Here is an 18,868-nt window from a genome sequence, read left to right on the forward strand (position 1 = left end):
CCCTGCATTAGCAGCATCATTATGTTTTTTAAGGCTTTTACTTTGCCATCTCAAGAAAACAATGACAAACCAGACCTTTTTAGAAATGTGCAAATTGATTATACCTCTTTCTCCATAATTCTCTCTCTCTCTTTTTTTTTTTCCTCCTCTTGGTTAAATAGCTTTTTGCAAACACAAATGGAGCCCTTCATGCATATTGCATTACTTACAACACTGCATCACAGATGGCTGTGTCTGCCATAAGCGTCCTGCTCTTGGTCCTATGCCGCTCTGCACCATGCAGAGTCACTGCTACCTGTACAAAAAGAGTGGAAAAGTGCAAAACCAGAATGCCGGCATAGGTGCCCAAATACCTAACTAGCTAATTAACTTTGGAAGTGGGACCCACTGGCTGCAAGCCATGAAGGAGGCCATTCTAGTTTGACTCTTACTTATACCGGAGAGAGGAATACAAAATGTAAGGACTCTTGGGTCTGCTTCTGGACGTGTGGCACCCTTGCGTTATGGCTTTGGCCAAGTTGAATAACTCCCCTTTTATTGTGCTTACTTCTCAAAAGAAGATAATTGGCTTTGGCCATCTTGCAGCAACATTAACATTGTTAAAGCACCTAAAATAACACAGATGAAAGTAGCACAGGAAAATGTGGTTTGACCCCTCCAATTCCATTTTGCTCTGAAGACACACAGAAAAAAAAAAAAAAAAGAAAAAAAAGAAAAAAAAAGAAAAAAAAAGGAAGCTGTTTTTTAGTTGATACAACACAAATTTGCTCTTAAACCTAAAATATATCGCTATTTTTATTTAGTGAAAATTTTAGTTTTAAATAACCACCGCTCCACTTGAGTTGCTCAAATAGAGGTAAAAAATGGAGAGAGTTAAAAAACAAAACAAACCACAAATTATCTGCAAAGGCAGAGGGGCAGATGCTGAAGCTGGACGATGTGAGTGGTGGCGGGGAGCAGACTGAGCGCTTGGCTCCGTGCCGGGCTCTCCCCGGCCATGGCAGTGGGCTGTGAGCAGCAGCAGTACCAGTTGTGGCAGGGACAGCCCAGTTGGGGCCCGAGGCTGTAAAAACAAGCTCACGAAACTCCAAATCCGACTGCGCTGGTGATGAAAACAGCAGCGTGACGAGCAGCCCGGCAGACGCATCCCTCTGGTCCACGGCCGCCCGACACTGACGTCATTTCTCTCCCTGCTGTAGGGGCTGAAATGGGAATGAGCATCTCGTGTCTGCTCCCACCACTCCGCCTCACAGATACCAGCCTGGTAATTAAAAGAAAAAAAGAAGAAAGAGAAACAACGAAGGGGGCAGGGAAGCGAGGATAGCAAGGCTTTTTCTCTCTCACTTTCTCTTCTGCATCTCGTGTTGCAGTGGTTTGCTGCCGGCAGCAGCTTCCTGCACTGCCGTCCCTGCGGGTGATGCTGCAGCACGCAGCCCCTGCATGGGGTGGGCAGGGGGCCGAGGGCAGGAACGCTGTCATCGGAGGGGGCATCAGGGTGTTCCTGACTCTCTCCAGATTTCTTTCCCTGGTCTGACCGAGCACTAAGGCACCTCCATGCCCAGGGTGAAGAGATAACTTTGCTCTGGCTCTGACATTCATCTTAATGAGTGCCCCCGACTGGCTCCCCATCGATACGCCAACAGGAGCTCTGGTTTCTAATTTATCATCATCGACATTCTGCTCCTCGTATTCCTGACATTATTTAGCAGAGGGCCTTGCTTAGGGACACTCTGGGGACCCCCTGGGCAGAGGGGATTAATTAACAGAAGGGTGAGATGAGCCATCCTGAAGGATGAGCTGGGGCTAATGAGGACAGCAGGTTTAGGTCAGGAAAACTTCTGCGCCAAACCAGATGCTTAGAAGGATGCACGGCTGTAAACTACAAGGCCTCTCCTTCTGACTTGATTGCTGTTTTAGTTAATTTACCCTAATGAAGAAGAGTGTTGTGGTACAAACAGTGGTTGCTAACAAGCGCGCGGTGGCAGCAGTGCGAGTGGAGCCAGGCCGGCCCTCGCTGCTGCGCCAGCGCTGCCGCAGCCTCCCCTCGGCCTCCCCTCAGCCTCCATGTGTGTAACGAGGAGAGCAGACGGCAGCCACAAGGAAAAAGCGCTCTCTCCTCCTGGCCGTGGATTTAAACCAGTCTCTCAAGGCTTCACAATTTGCATCGCCGTGGAATGGATGACTGCAATCGCCGAGCAGCGCCTGCGCATCAGCCTCGCCAAAAAGCTCTCCCTGGCTGCTGGCTGCTTTGCTCTGTCTTTCGAGGTGTCAGTGGAGCAGGGCAGAAATGAGCTGTCTCTGCCCCAGGTAAATGTTGTCCATCCATGAGATGTGTTTTATGGCTGCAGGTGGTGTGAGAGGATGTTCCCAAGCAGCAATATGCTGATCTCACTTAAACACCTGGAACAGTTTCCAGTGATCGCTTTGATTGAATGTAGCTGCAATTACTAAGTGATTTCATTTCAGCTGGTTTTGAGGTTTTTCCCCTGGTGGCTCAAGAGGACCTGTATGTGCCAGGGTCTCAGCCTGGGCACATCCAGCAACCCTGGCCAGAAAAGGATGGTTTTTTTCCCCATACAAACTACAAAGAAGGAAATTGCACAGCGATCAGGGCATCTGGGTTGCAGCAGTTCAAAAAAACAGAAACTTTTGCCCGATTCCCTGGCTAGTTCAGGGCCATTTGGTGCAAACCTAAGCATAGTGACCTGAGTCCTTCTAATTCAACTAGGAGCATCCATAAAGACACACTAAGGAAAAGAAATAAATAAGGGTGGGAAGTGGTCAAGTGAAGTGCAGAAACACCTCTTTGCCAGCCCATACTTTAGAGATGCTGTGTGACAGCTCTGGAGAAAAGAAGGATGAATTTGAGGTGGAGGTTACTTTGGTTATAGGAGTTCATTCTCTCATGACTAAAACACAGCCCCAGAGGTGGGCACATGGCCCTGAAGCAGCTAAACCCACTTTTTATTCTCATCCCAGAGATGCACATTTGATCAAGAGTGGTATCTATTTTTCATTACTATTATTCTTAGCTAGAACATGGATCCTTTCAGCTTGTGGTAACTCGAAGTAGGAATCAGCACAATTTGAACCGTGATCAACCAAAACATGAAACGAATGCTGTGCTTTATTTAATAAACTCCAGCAAGACAAGGCTGCCTGGTAGACACAATGTAATTTGTTTTGGATGTAAAGATGGAAAAAATAATTTTTTTGTCTTTGAAGTAATAAGAATAAAAAAAGATTTCTGCATTAACAGGAAGGAAACTGCCAGGCTACAATTCGTCTTAAATAAACTATTTTTCCTTTTTCCTTGTTTTAGTACGCAGAGATTGTCAATTCTGATTATTTTGTTCAAAGTCAAGAAGTCATCACATGTCACTGGGAAGTCATTTCTGCTTGTCTAAGAACTATGCAGTTTGTTAAAAAACAAGAGACAGAGAGGGCAGAGAAAGGGCAGTGTCTGAACAGTGCTTGAGAATATGACTGAAGATGAAAAAGCACAAGATTATTCATGATTTAGAAGACAATCTTATGATTTGGAAGGCATAATGGCCATTTAGAGCAGACGGGCTCAGGCAGCATAATGCTGAAGTATTAAAAGATGACTGCAGCGGCCGCGGTGCTGCTGCTGAGCTTTTCTCCGGGTTTTCTTCAGCTGTGCAGAAGCAAGACCCCAAAGCTTCTTGCTGCTACTCCAGAAGTCCATCTCTTCTCTTTGCAAAGCTCCCCTGGGGCTGGAGCCCAGTCAGCAAGTGGCTCAGGGCCCCTTTTTTGTCCATCCCCAGCTTGGCACAACCCCTCTTCCTTCGGTTTTTTCAGCCAAAAACCACGTTACGAGGGCCTTTTCTCTCTCTTGCAGCCGGGCCGCCAGAGCGGGAGGAACCAGGGCGCTGGGATGAGGCCGCAGCCCTGAGCACGGATCCATCTGGGAGCGCCTGCGCCGAGCCCAGGCCCAGCCGCAGCCATGAGCGGCCTGGTCTCGCGCCTGGACCCGCGGCGGGTGCCCTGGGGCGCCGCGGGCCATGCCCTGCGCGCCCGCGTCCTGCGCACCAAGCCCGTGGAGTCGATGCTGGAGGGCACAGGGACAGCTGCTGGTCAGGGGGCGCGTCTGGCCAAGGTCCTCACCACCCTTGACCTCATCTCCCTTGGAGTAGGCAGCTGCGTGGGCACCGGAATGTACGTGGTGTCCGGCCTGGTGGCCAAGGAGATGGCGGGGCCCGGGGTCATCGTTTCCTTCATCATCGCCGCCGTCGCCTCCATCTTGTCAGGTGAGTGGTGCGGGCGGGTTTTCTGCATGGGGCACTGCCCTGAGCACCTGCTGGCTGCTTCAGGGGGACGGAGGCTCCTTCATGTGCTGCCATGGGCCGGCAGCTGATGCTGGGTCTCATCACCTTGGGGACACCCACGACCTACAGAGGAGTAATGACCCACTGACGGCTCCCCGCAGGATGTATCCTGTGCTTAATGCACTTAAAGCCACCAGAGAGAGCTTTGCTGTGTGTGGTCAGGGCAGAGCGCGGCCACGGCACAGGGCTGGAGCTCGTGGGAGCTCTGCTTTAATGGGAAGGACGCCGGTGGCTTCTGCAGCACTGGGGCTGCCTTCTCTTGTTGTGGACGTTACTGGCGTTTAAACAACCCCTCAGCTAGTTTTGGAGCTGATTTTGTTGGCTCCTATTCACTCAGGATCACTCTTTGAATTTCCAAAAAGATAAACAAACAGAGCAATTTGCAGAGAGGGAGGAATTATATATTTTAGTGAAAAGTCAGTGAATTCCATCGCCTCCTGTGACCCCAGCTGAGCATATGGCCCGAGCTGCAGTTTCCACATGAAGCCAGTCCTGCTGGCGTTTGTCCTTTCCAGATCAGCGCTAACGTGATGATGTGATGTCCCCGCTCTCCCTGCTAGCAGGGCTCTGCCTGCTGTGTCAGTCTGGCGTCCTGCTTCTGCGTGCGGGCTGAGCAGGAAACCCTGAGTCAGTGGCAGAGGACTTGAACACCAGACGGGAATGACCCAGCTCTGCTTTTCAAGACTGTTGTGCCTTTATCATACCCTGCCGCCCATTTCGTGATGCAAACCAAGTGCAAGCAGAGCAACCCAGTGAGCCTGGGCAGGTCTCCTCTGAGCAAACACACCGCCCTCCAAAATGGGGCTTTTTCCCCCAAGCCGTGGGTCCTGCCCCATGGCAGGGGGCTCCTGCTGCCCCCGCAGCCCATGGCTGCGCCGCTCCCGGCTCTGCTTTCATCTCCCCTTGCTTGTGTAGCCCTGGGAAAGTGTTTTCCCAAGGATGCAGTGTTTTCATAGTCTCCTTGGCTGCTTCCTCGCCTCATCATTGGCTCTGCTGTTGTTTGTAACAGCAGCGTGTTTTTGGCAAGTGAAACCCAGCAAGGGCTCGGAGCCGGAGTTTGGAGCTTCCCAGCGGTGTTGCGAGGCTTCAGTTCCACGAAGATTTGGGGATCATTTTTGTGAACGGGAGTGCCACTGAATTTGATGGCGTTACTTAAGGCAGCATTTGCAGGCTGTTTGCACAATTGCTGCTTTCTTGGAGGCCAGTTTCGCACAGGGACCAAGCACAACTCCTCATGCTGGAAGGGTTTGGCCTCTGCCCTTGCATCCCTTTGCTCTCTCAGGTACAGGACAGGTTCATTACAGCCCTACTCATGGATTCACATTTAATGTCACAGTTTTATTATCACCATTACACTACAGATAGAGCAGGGATTACTGAGATAAAATCTGCTCCCTAATAAATTACTATATTATCTTCTTTTTTAAGCTGTACACAGAGAGAGGGAAGTGCTGTGAACCCCTCTTCTGCTGGAGGACCTGTAGCATCACAGTGGTTTGATTAATGCCAGCTGGCACGGTCAGTGGTAGTGGGATGGAAGGCAGAGCTTGCATCTTGTGTCCCCTGGGCTGGTACCACATGCTGTGATAAAAATTAGTTTATTTTCTTAATGTATGCTGATACCTAATGCAGATATAGCCAACATGTTGTGGTACCCAATGCACAGAGAAAGATTACTCTTCTATTTTGGGATCCTTGTAGTGTAATTGAAGACTCAAACATTTTATACATGTTAATGTCTCTGCTTTGCCGCTATCATTCTGCATCAATAACAATCCTCTTTAGGCCTGATCTTGTCATTGGCTAAAAGTAGAGCTGCCACCAAGAAAGATTATATGATTTTAAGGCCATCAAAGAAAGAAACTAGATACTTGTCCCCATCAGAGCACCTGTTTCATAAATCATTTAGGCCTGCAGTTATCTGTGAATGTCTTACCTTTGCAGAGTGCATGCATTTTTAATCAGCTTTGAATAATGACTGTGTGGGGTGGGTTGATCAGTACATCTTGTTGCTCCTGCAGTTGGGCCAGCTTTACAGAAATCAGCTTTTGAAGAGTCCCATTGAAAAGCACAGCCAGCATCGTGCATGCAAGCTAAACAGAGAATGGAATGTACAAAGCCACAATAACAGGACAAGAAACACACCCAAATTAAGTTTAGGGATCCAATAATTTTGTGTCTCCGCTGTGTAATAATTGCACTTACGGCAAGAGCAGCAAGCTTACAAACTTTTTATAAATTATTCATTCCTCTTTATCTACTGAACTGATTGCAAACTTGAAGCAATTATTAGCTTCAGAACAGAGAACGGTGGTTGAGAGAGAACTCAGTAATTAGTACATGTTTACACAATTATAATTACATCCTGAAGCCGTTAAGGCGTGTGACACTGCTGAGCAGGGAGGCAGGGGCAGCAAGGCTGAGATGGGGTCGCAGGGATGGGGACAGGCGGTGTGCCCTCCCAGCACTTATCCTGACTAATGTTCTGGGAATTTCTGACTAAGTCCATCCATGACTTCTAAATAAAATTTGCTGGTTGTTTTAAGACAGCAGTGTGTCAGGGTCAGGTTTTTACTGAAAAGTATCCTGACATAGTAAGTACACAAGGAGTTTGGTGAGTACAGAAGTCCACCGAAATCTTCTCCCAAACTGTTCCAGTTAAATACCCCGCACTACTGTGAAGATGCTCATAGTCCATCCTCCAGCAGGTCTCACTGCAGCTTCCGTTATCCCGTGAGCCCCAGGGCTATGGTGGCTCCTGCAGCTTCAAGTGCTGGGATCTTGTTGGTATATTTGTACCACAAATAATACATCTGAAAGAACCATTGTTGGGAAAAAATATCAGGAAAAAACTGGCAAAAAAATTGTCGTACAGTGCCACTATGGGATGAGGAAGAAGAGAAGTCTGTCACTGGGGTAGCTACTGTATGAAAACAGGGCCACCAGGATAACACCACCAGCACTGCCCAGTTCTGCTCCCTAGGGATGAATTTCCCCCAACATCACGGTGTGCCTGCAAGGGGCTGCAGCTGGCTTTGCCGGGGGAACATGCAGCAGTGAGGTCTTGCTGCAGGCAGGGCTGTGGGTGAAAAGACAAAGCTCTCCCCAGAGCACTGCAGACACTGATTCAACGGTGCGAAAATGAGGCACGGACCTGTGAGAGGGCTCTTCTGCAACAGGCTGTAAATGTTTGGGTGGTTTGAACTCTGTCCTCAAAAAATATCCACCGTAACTTAATTTTAATGGGGAATGGGATGCTTTGGAAGCCCAGAGACTGGGGAGGGGGAGTCACCATGGTGCACTGCAATGTCTCTGGGCTCTGACGCTGACTGCAGCCCTGGATACCTCCTGGCACCTCCAGGCACATGGGTCTCTTTCCTTTTCCCCATCACGTTTCCCTTATGTTATTTCATTTTTATTTTTTTTTTTCTAAACAGGTGTTTGCTACGCTGAGTTTGGTGTGCGGGTCCCCAAGACCACGGGCTCTGCCTACACCTACAGCTACGTGACGGTGGGCGAATTCGTAGCATTCTTCATCGGCTGGAACCTCATCTTGGAGTACCTGATCGGCACGGCCGCAGGTGCCAGTGCCCTCAGCAGCATGTTCGACTCGCTGGCCAACCACACCATCAGCCGATGGATGATCAACAGCGTCGGGACGTTGAACGGGCTGGGTGAGAACCAGGCCAGAGGCATGCATGTCTTGCTGTGCTTCTTCCATTAATTAGGGCCCAAAAAGTAATTGGAAGCACGTCAGAAGACAGACATAGATATTAGGTTTCATTCATTATTTACCATCTGTCTGCCTCTGGTACTTTGCCTTTGCATCTGGTTCACAGGCTGGGTTTTGGGGGCCAGAGATACGTGATCCCAGTGCTTTGAGCCTCTTTGAACCGAGCCAGAATTTAGCAGAATAAACACCCAGAAAAATCCTGTTAAAGCACACACAGAGCCTCTTAGAAAGTGCCAATCGAGTTGATCTGTAGAAGCTCAGTGCTGTGACAGTCCCATACGACCAGTAACAGTCCACAGCTCCTACCAGTAACAACAGCTAGCTCTCCCATAATTCTGTCATGAAAATCTAGTCTTTGATCGATTTTTAATTAGTACTTGGCAGATATACATTGTGCAAACTGGGACCTGATCATTTGTTTGCTGCACTCCCCAAACTCCTAACAGTGTGTTGAGGTATCAGGATTTATCAACTTAATAAAAGAGCTCTACTTCACAGAGGCAGGGGCACCTGGAGACCACCTTTGCAGAGAGATCAAGGAGTTCTGCAAAACCTCAGGGTCTGAAAAGCATTACTAAAGACCCCCCTGATTTTCTGGAGTTGCTTTCTGCAGCTACGGATGAAGAGTTACATACCTCTTTTCTCTTACCCAGGGAAAGGAGAGGAGTCTTACCCTGACCTTCTTGCTCTGGTCATCGCTGTCATTGTCACCATCATCGTGGCCATGGGAGTAAAGAACTCGGTGGGGCTGAACAATGTGCTCAACGTCATTAACCTGGCAGTCTGGATCTTCATCATGATTGCCGGACTCTTCTTCGTCAAAGCTGACAACTGGTCTGAAGGGCAATTCCTGCCATTTGGATGGCCAGGGGTAAGTCCTGTGCATGCAGATGGTGGGGCATGTGGCATCTATGTGGTGCTACCCCCCCCCCCCCACATGCTCAGCTTTGCTTGTGGTGCACGGACCCTGCTTCCACCTCACTCCCCAGGTCTTGGCCCCGCTAAACCCACCTGTGCTTTGGCCAGAGACCTCCAGCTGCCAGCCCTGCAGGCTTGGAGCCCTCCTTACTCCACCAGACCCAAGGGATACTGCGGTGCTTTGCCCATGTCTCCTAGAATCCCTTAGAATTAACCCTGCTCTTCCCCCAAATTGCATGTGACAGTGTAGCCCAGGAAATGCCACTAATCCTCAGGCTCACCACAGCACGATGCGGTGGCTGGTCAAGGAAGGGCACTCAGGAGGAGCTAGCTCAGCCTCTGAGGAGGGGGAGATACTTACGTTGGCTGGTTTTCAACAACAATGTTCTTGAGCATTTGTTTTGAGCACTTCATAATGCCACCTGCCAGTGCTTATTTTATGGATGTTCCCTCAGAGCTTACTGAGAATTTGGACATATTTGGCTTTTTTAGCTTGCTTGCACTGGTTTTTATCCAAGGATGAACAGAGACTGAAAATATCTCAGCTGGCCCAAGCCCAAGATAATTTCTCAGATTTACACTGCTCGACTCCATTGGGGTTTTGTGCAGAAAAATAAGCAAGAAAATAAAGTAAACCAAGAATCTCGATTACTGAAAGGGTCCCAGGCTGCCATGCAGTCCCTTCACTGCCCCTTGATAAGTCGGTATTTCTCTGCCAGAGCATGGCCATGAGGAGAAGAGCACTGAGGCCCATTTGAGAGCAGAGGTTGAATTTACCTTTGGATTGTGCTTGGCATTGTGGTCCATACAATAGGAATCAAAAAAAGAAAACAGACAATAGCTGTTTTGCTCTAATTCAACACACCAAATATCTCCTGGCAAAAATACATATTTTTAAAAGATACATTCATTTAAAAGGTACATCCAAAACCCTATCAAAATCAATAGGGTCTTCCCATGATTTTCAGGTGGCTGTCTCTCTCCAAAATCGGTTGCAGAAGGTAATCCACCACAGTGCAAGCATGAGATCCCCAGGAGCACAGGGATACCTTAAAAAGTTAATTAGAGGTAGTCCCCCGCAAGAGGTGAAATTTCCTGTGTGCTCCATCACTAAGCAACTGAGATAGAGAGGTGATGGGCACACAGTATCCAGCTAGCCAGATGCATGTAAGGGTTTTGGAACTGTAAAGTAGCTCTCTCCTTACGGCTACACAGTCCTTAGCCTGCTTCTTTTGTTTCCTATAAATGTCCTTGCTAATACTGTACATTAAAAAAAGATAATAACATAAAATAACTAAACAGTACAAATAATTCCTTATCCAAGTGTTCCAACCTGTCTGCAGCTTCCAAGCAAAGCAGAGGTTGTTTGGAGAGCAGCGCGCATCTGACTGTTCTTGCTCTGTTCTGCTTCCTCTGCTAGCGGATCTTGCTACCCCATGAGGAGTCTTGCTAAGAAGGAGCATGTCAACATGGTACAAATCCCCACTAATATAAAAGGATTTGGGTGGAATATTGGGAATTGGTCAGTCTCCTTGCCTGTCGCTGCCAGGATGTCCCAGCAGATTTGGGCACTGTGCAGGCACAGGTCTGTGGGGCACTATGAGTGGGCTGCAGATGCTTCGAGTTACTCGGGACACACAATGAAATCCGTTTCCTAGACCAGACCACTGGGTTATGGCTGCTACCAGGGTCATTCGCCCAATGGAGACACCCAGCTGTAAGTATGCACCCCATAAATCAAGCTCCTTTGTTAAAGCATCCAGTTTGAGAAGAGACACCATGTCTAATCCCAGTCCTGGTTTTCATAGAGGACCTCTGGGCTCCCAGAAAGTGGCAGGACCTGGCGGTCCACAGCATGTTCAGTGCTCTCACACATCCCTAACTCCACTCCCCAGTTCTTGCCAGATCAGCACAGGCAGAATGTGTACAGAACGGTTTTGCCCAACCATTGGTTTTGCTCAAGCACCCGGGTCTTCCACGCAGGTGCTCAAAGGGGCCGCGACATGTTTCTATGCCTTCATCGGCTTCGACATCATTGCTACCACGGGAGAAGAAGCAAAGAGTCCCAACACCTCTATCCCGTATGCCATCACGGCCTCACTCGTCGCATGCTTGACAGCATACGTGTCCGTAAGTACTAGCTATATGTGCATATACATGTATATATACACACATAGCATGTCCCTGCTGGACGTGCTATGAGCACCTGCTCAGCTCCTCTCCCCATGAGTCGGTGTGCCCGTTCAACCCTCGAACAAGGGCCCTTTCTTTGGTGGGATCTGAGACATCTGCTCCTCTTGCCTTCCCCAGGTGAGCATCATCCTCACGCTGATGGTGCCGTACGATGCCATCGACACCGAGTCCCCGCTGATGGAAATGTTCGTGGCCCGTGGCTTCTATGCGGCCAAGTTCATTGTTGCTATCGGGTCCGTGGCTGGGCTGACTGTCAGCTTGTTGGGCTCCCTCTTCCCGATGCCGAGAGTCATTTATGCCATGGCTGGCGATGGGCTGCTCTTCAGGTCAGTCACACCCGCACTGGCATTTATTTGTGGGACCTGGAGGGGAAGTGTGCTGGGGGGACAGGGGCTGTCCTGTGCCCTGACAGCCTGGAGCTGTCACCGGAGGGAGCACAGAAGCATGCACAGGCTCAGGGCTTGGGGAGCAGGGCATGCACCAAATTAAAATCAGGAGAGGTCTATACAAAAGTTGCTCATTTGTTGTTGGTGCCTAGAGATTGAGCTCATGTGAGGATGAGCATTTAATTCGAGTTGCTTGCAAAGGGGAGCAGCCTATTTTCACAAAAACTTGGCATTTATTTGCATTTGCAAATGCCAATTTCAGATTGTAAGGTCAGTTGAAGCTAGATCTAATTCCAGCCTCAGCCTCCACAGTATTCCCAGCCCTTGGCTGTCCAGAGTCCAAGCTCCAAAAAGAGCTGAAGTGATTGCAGCTCAGAGCCTGCCCCCGTGCCTTCCCAGCCAGGTGCAGGTTACTGTGACAGGGAGCCACGACAGTAAGCAATTTTAACCTTCTGCAACTGTTTTCGTGCTCCAGGTTTTTGTCCCACGTCAGCTCCTACACAGAAACTCCGGTGGTGGCTTGTATCGTCTCTGGGTTCCTCGCGGCTCTGCTCTCCTTGCTGGTCAGCCTGCGGGACCTGATAGAAATGATGTCCATCGGCACGCTGCTCGCCTACACGCTGGTCTCCGTCTGCGTCCTGCTCCTCCGATACCAGCCCGAGAGCGACATCGACGGCTTCGTCAAATTCCTCTCAGAGGAGCACACCAAGAAGAAGGAGGGCATCCTGGCTGACTGCGAGAAGGAGGCCTGCTCCCCAGGGAGCGAAGGAGAAGAATTCGCAGGCCCACCGACCAACACATGTGGGGCAAAAAACCTTCCGTCGCTGGGGGACAACGAGATGCTCATCGGGAAATCCGATAAATCCACCTACAGCGTGAATCACCCCAATTACGGCACGGTCGACATGACCTCGGGGATCGAGGCAGACGAGTCTGAGAACATCTACCTCATCAAGCTGAAGAAGCTGATCGGCCCTCGCTACTACACCATGCGGATCCACCTGGGGCTGCCAGGGAAGATGGATCGCCCCACAGTGGCCACCGGCCACACGGTCACCACCTGCGTGCTCCTGCTCTTCGTCCTGATGTTCATCTTCTGCTCCTTCATCATTTTCGGGGCTGACTACATCTACGAGCAGAGCTGGTGGGCTGTCCTCCTCGTCGTGCTGATGATCCTGCTCATCGTCGTGCTGGTGTTTGTGATCCTGCAGCAGCCAGAAAACCCCAAGAAGCTGCCCTACATGGCGCCTTGCCTCCCCTTTGTCCCTGCCTTCGCCATGCTGGTGAATATCTATCTCATGCTGAAGCTCTCCACAGTCACATGGATCCGATTTGCCGTCTGGTGTTTTGTGGGTGAGTCCCAGATTTGTTTATTTTATTTTGTTTACTTTTAACTGAGTCTGTTTTGAAAGGGCGTTAATAGCAACTTTGCCAATCAGTGCTTAGGTTGATGCCTTTCAGCTGGGTTACCCAGTCCTTTGCGTTTGCCCCATGTAACACCTGAAGATCTTAGAAACCTCAGTTAATCAAGCCCCCAGACTACAGCTAACTGGAAAATTACACCTCCAGAAAAATGTCAGTTTGATGGAAGTAAACTGCTTCATGCAAAGGTGACTATTTTGATGAGCATTCTGATGCGAAGTAGGTGGGTTCTGGAAATTGCCTCCCAGGCAGGTTTCCTACAGAAATCTGCCTGCTTTCTTGTTATTTCACCCACTTGAGCTCTTTCAGCAGCCCACACTAAAATCTCAGCATTTTGTTTCCAAAACCCAGAGCCGCCCAACCCCAACAGCCCTGGGAATGGCAGGGCCACAGGATGGTGGTCTCCAGCTCCTGGGCTTGGTCTGAGCCCCTCACTTTGCGGCAGGGGGCTCTCAGACATGCAAGGCTCTCTTGTGGACCTTTATGGCCAAATTTAGGCTTCCTGGCAGGTAGCCAGCAGCCTGGCATGTCCGTAGCTTCCTTTGCTTTACATTTCAATTCACATCCTCCAAAAACCCATGAGAAAAAGAGCGGCTCTCATAGCTTCTCCTGAAGGCTCTCATGTCCAGACTACAGAGAACTGAAGCAAGGAGGAAATATCAAAGTCAAGGGCTTTTTAGGGAGAAATAGTAGCCATATGAGCACCCACTGAGGTCGGAGGCAGCTGCTGTCTCCCATAAAGGCAGGGATCACCAGGCAATAACATGAGCAGACCCTGGACCTCCCTGTGGCATCTCAGAGAGTTTAGAGCAGTCTCAGGGTTCCCATCCTTCGGGGGGAGGTTGCTACCCCATTTTTTCCTCCACTTTGCCATTCCCCCTTTTGCTGCAGAAGGAGGACAGGGAAGGCAGGCGGCCTCCTTCCTGAGGTCCCACAGCAAAGCTCCATCTCTGAGCAACCCCTGGCCCCAAGCCGAGCCGCTGGCAGTAGCTGCCACAAGCAGCCTTTGGGCTGGACACACTCAGTGCTTTTTTGGCCCTCCCAGGCAATAGGTGAAGCTGCAGAGCAAGGGAAAGCCCTTCCACCTGTCCCTTTCACTTCAAAGCATCGAGTTAATCCACTGTGATTAATCCTTTCCCCTGTGGGCACATCCAACACCTCTCCAGCTGTCAGCAGTGGCAGCGAGTCAATTAAGCCACACGGCTGACGCGTGAAGGACACCGCCAGCCTTCCTGTAGGAAGCAGGAAGGTGAGATGAGGCAGGGCCAGAGGGATAATGTGAAATGACTCTGGGAAGGGGAGGACAGGATTTTGGAGCTGTATGAGTACCAGATGTTCTCAGCCTGACCACCCTGGGACGCGCAGGGCTGCGGGTACCGCCAGGAGAGAGACAGAGCATAGGAAAACTCCAGAGGGAAAAGGATGGCCCGGAGGATGACAGGAGGGAAACGCTGGCTTTCAGCACGCAGGAGGCTGGGGCAAGCCTGCCGGGAGCTGCTTTCCCACCAAGGCTGCAGACGGCACAATCACATGGTGAAGCAGCCGTCCCAGCTGATGTTTAAAGCACACAGCTCTCCGGTCACAGCTGAGAGCAGGACAACACACACTCCGTGGTTTCAAAGACCAGACATCCATGAAAACACACACAAGCTTAAGAATACAGGAGCATTTACTTAGGTTTAGCTCTCATCGGCTGGAGCCAACCTGGTGCTAGGCTTGTGGTGAGTGGGGCTGGACGCTGGCATGGGCTTTGGGGTCAGGCGCAGCTTTGTGGGGCCTGGGCTGGGAGAGGAGCGAGGGCACGGCATGGGGCCAGCCTCCCCTCCAGCCTCTTGCTCTCGCCCATCCCAGGTCTGCTCATTTACTTCGGCTACGGGATGTGGAACAGCACGCTGGAGATCAGCGCCCGCGAGGAGGCCCTGCACCAGAGCACCTACCAGCGCTACGACGTGGACGTCGACCCCTTCTCCGCGGACGACGGCTTCTCCTATGCCGCCGAGGGCGAGAGCTACCCGGGCTGGGGCCCCGCCGAGGACAAGGGCTTCTCGTACCAGCAAATGGCGGGAGCAAAGGAAAGCCATCGGACCAGTAGCAGATCGAAAAGCAAAGGCAGGCACAAACCGCCCTCGGAAGCCCTGATCGCTAACGACGAGCTGGACTACTCGCCCGAGTAGTGGGACGGGCAGGGGCATGCCGCGCCACCCGGCCAGCCAGGAAGGGGCCCCGCGGCTCCCCTGCCCCATCCCGTCCCCCGCCGCTGCCCCGTCACCTCTGGTCCTCGGGACACGCTCTGCGACCACCGCCGACCCCGAACCAAGCCCACCCAAGGGTGTCCCGGGCCGTGCTCCGGGGAACGCGGGAGCCCCGGTACCCACCGAGCCCCGGGCGGTACTGAGGGGAGATGTGCCAAACCCAGAGGGCTCTGAGGGGTGGAAGGAGCCGCATGGGGGGACGAGATGGGGTTTTCCCGGGGAACACTCACCCTACGGCCGCAGCGGTGCGATGCCGCTCTTGCGTATTTGGCACTTTCTTCGCACGTGTGGTTTTCCTTTTTTTCCTTGAACCGCTCAGCAGTGATAGCTTAGCTAGAGGGGCAGGCAGGTGGGAAGCAGAGACGGACAAGCCTCTCCCAAGGGGTAGCTTGGAGCGAGATGTCTCCCCCACCACATGGCCCGTGCTGGAGCTAAGGCGCTCAGTGCTTGCAGCAGGGCTGCCCCTGTGTCCATCCCCAGACCCCAAACCCAAAGGTCCCAAATACTGGGATTCAAATTTAATCCATATCTTGCTCCTCTCTAGACAGCCTCCAACAAATCTTGAAATCCCAGCAGGGCCCAACATCCCATGTCTGAGCTTGGTCCTATTTCTGGCCGCACCGCGGGCTGTGACCCGCTCCTGCCTTAGCCCACCTTGTGCAAGCGGTCGTTGAGCTCCACAGGCCGTGTCACCGAGGCTGGACGCTGTGCCCACCGCTTGGTGTCTTTCACAAAATGACCGACCCGTCATTCCCTTCCCTAACAGTGCTGGGCACCTCTCAGCGCTCGTTCTGGCCCCGGGCTTCAGGGCACGTCCATGCCCCACGGCTGCTCCTGCCCCACAAAACAGAAGGAGGCAGTGGCCCGCGGGGCAGAGGCGCTCAGCAGATGGACATTTCTCACATTAAACCCTCCGGTACAGCCACAGCATGGCCCCATCCTGCTCCTGTCCCCCTGCAGCGCTGCCAGGAGAGGCTCTGGCTGTGGATGTAAGTTTCCCACCTGCAGCTCCTGTCCCAGGTGGCTGCCAGCGATAGCCCCTTTCCCAGTGAGGGACAACCTCCACTTCTGAAGTTTGTAACCAAGGGAGGGCTTCAGGATGGGAGCAAGGATTTGGTAAAGGACCTGTAAGCATTGCTCTGGCATCCCCTCCCGCTGCCCGCCCCTGCCAGGCTTCTACAAGCAGAAACCCCAAGCGGCTCCCACCCAAAAGCTGTCGTGATGCACGTAAGTGCTGCTAACCCTCTTGGGAAACTGCCCCGTGCTCAGTCCCTGTCGGTGCTGAGCCCTCACAAAGGTCGCTTGTGCTCCGCTGCTCTCCTCAAGGATGCCTTAGAGATGCCCAAGGGGGAGAGCCCCTCACAGGTCTGGCTTTATCTCTGCTGAGAGGACGACTGATGCTAATTTCCTACCAGCTCTCCTACCAAACCATGGGGTGGTTGTCCTCATCCTGCTTCCCCACGGCATTTAGGCATCTGCCGGCCCACAAACACGTGCCCAAGTACCCTGTCGAGTCGAAGCCTCTTGTTCCTTGTGCAGCCTTAATCTCCTGCTACAGAGCAGTTTCCAGTACCAGTGTCTGTCGTCGTGTCTCCCCGGGTATCATTTGGCGAGGGCCTGATCCTTGCTCCTGGTGTCTGTAGGCACCTCTCCATTGGATCAACGCGTTGAGAGGGGCTGCTGGAGTCCTTCTGCAGCCCTTTACCCTTCCCCACCCTTTCTGTGTCCCCATCCCTCCCTGGGAAGCTGGGCAGGACGGCTGCACCGCATCCCCAGGACCACCAGGAAAGGACGTGTGGTGCCCGAGGTGCGGGTGGGCACCCAGGGGGTGTATAGGCAGTAGGAAAGCACGGGCAGAGCAGCGCCAGCACCGCCACGGCCCCGCTCAGCACCCGGCCGCCCTGCTTGGGGCCTGGGGCAGGTGGAGCAGAAATACCTCACGCCTCCCACACCGGCTGGTCAGCCCTCGGTCCCACCAGAGACCTTCTCACGCCGCGGCCCAGCACGCCAGCAGCCTCCGCGCCGCAGAGGAATCACGCCCCGAGCCCGCTCGGGCATCACGGATCCGGCTTGTAAATGGTCCTCACTCCTCTCGTTTTTGTTCGGTCTTTCTGGTGTAGATCTTGCTTTCTTGCAGATGGTACTTTCTGGTGTAACAGTTCTCCGCAGTTCTGGTATAAAATAGGTGTATTTGTTAAAGGAGTTTGTTATTTTTTATTTATTTATTTATTTTTGTGGTTTCCAACAGCCCATTGGTGCACTGTACAATGGGGTCTTGTAGTGTGTCATGAGAAAGAAAAAAATATGCAGATATGTTATGGAGTGATTTTTATTTTCAGATGATTGTGTTGTTGACAAATATACATATTATATATATATATATATATTATCGAGATACTAAGAAAAAAATCTAAATTTACCAAAATCTGTATATTTTAATAAATGCATAAAGCTTTATTGTGTGCCTTTACATTAAAACAAACAAACAAAGAGGAACTAATGGATTTTTAAAGGAAGTCAGAGACAAATGTATCTTAGTATCAACTTCCGTAGTAATGTAAATCTTTTAAATGAAAGACTAAATCAAAAAAAAAAAAAAAAGGAATTTTCCCTTATAAATTTTGTTAAGCTGATCAGTATCTGAGGGTCCAATATATTTTCAATGCTAAATTGAAATTATAGGTGAACAAATCTTGCCTTAAATGCTTCAAAATTTCCTTTGTAGAAAATCCACTTCAACGGGCTGACTTTGGTATTTACTTGCACTGTTGTGAAAGAAAATAATGGTTATTCGTTTACACAATAAAAAAAAAAAAGAAAAAAAAACACAAAAAAGAAAAAAACTGAGAGCCAATGACCACAGGTTGACTACAGCAGCGCGAAGCCCCACGGGGCTCCTTCGCCCCGGGAGCACCGGCATTATCCCAACTGCTCGTGGTGCCGCCAGCACTCGCCTTCACCTGGGGACCCCAGGACATCACGGCACCACTGCCACCCCTGCATGGCCCCAGGGGCACGGCCACCTCACCCCTGGGTGCGCAGCATCCCCCGTGGGCTCCGTCCTGATATTTGGGGACGGTGCTTCCCAGACAGTGATGGGGACTCGCCCCAGCCCTGGTGGAGGCGGTGGGTGCTGACCCAGGGAGGGCTCCACTGGGAGGTCGGGGAGCTCCAGCCCCGAGCCAGAGTGACCACAGGGAATGGCACGGAGCAGGTCTCCAAATTCGGGTTATATCTGACTCGATTTGGGGTCTTGGGTGCAACAAGATCCAAAGCCATGGGGAGACAGCCGTGCTGCAGCCAGCCCAGCCCAGTCCCACTTGTGATCTGGAGAGACCCCAGGGCAGCGGGGTATTTCAGAAGGGTGGAAGCAGGTATCCCAGCTGTGATCCTTTAAAAAACCTGAGGAGTTTAGTGTTCTTTGTGCTTACTCCAAAATCTCCCCTCTGCCACGCCAACACCGATCCAGTCCCACATTTGGCACCTCCTCTCTCCGCACACTGCGGGTTGCAGATTTACATCTTTGCTGCGGCTGCTCTGGGATTGTTTTGCTTTGCTTTTTTTCCCTCCCCTCCCTGAAATAAAGCATCTTCCTTCCTCCGAGCAGCTTGCCTT

General features: G+C 51.3%; 1 protein-coding gene across 1 annotated transcript; it reads left to right on the forward strand.

Moving 5' to 3' along the window:
• Window positions 1-3,967: 3,967 nt before the first annotated feature.
• SLC7A14 (solute carrier family 7 member 14) lies at window positions 3,968-15,175 on the forward strand. Its single transcript, XM_035557303.1, has 7 exons — window positions 3,968-4,271; window positions 7,787-8,023; window positions 8,736-8,953; window positions 10,984-11,130; window positions 11,311-11,519; window positions 12,055-12,932; window positions 14,853-15,175. Exons 1-7 carry the CDS (start codon window positions 3,968-3,970, stop codon window positions 15,173-15,175), a joined length of 2,316 nt encoding a protein of 771 aa, XP_035413196.1.
• The last annotated feature ends 3,693 nt before the right edge of the window (window positions 15,176-18,868 follow it).

The sequence above is a fragment of the Cygnus atratus genome, chromosome 9 (genome assembly GCF_013377495.2).
Source record: "Cygnus atratus isolate AKBS03 ecotype Queensland, Australia chromosome 9, CAtr_DNAZoo_HiC_assembly, whole genome shotgun sequence".
NCBI lineage: Eukaryota > Metazoa > Chordata > Aves > Anseriformes > Anatidae > Cygnus > Cygnus atratus.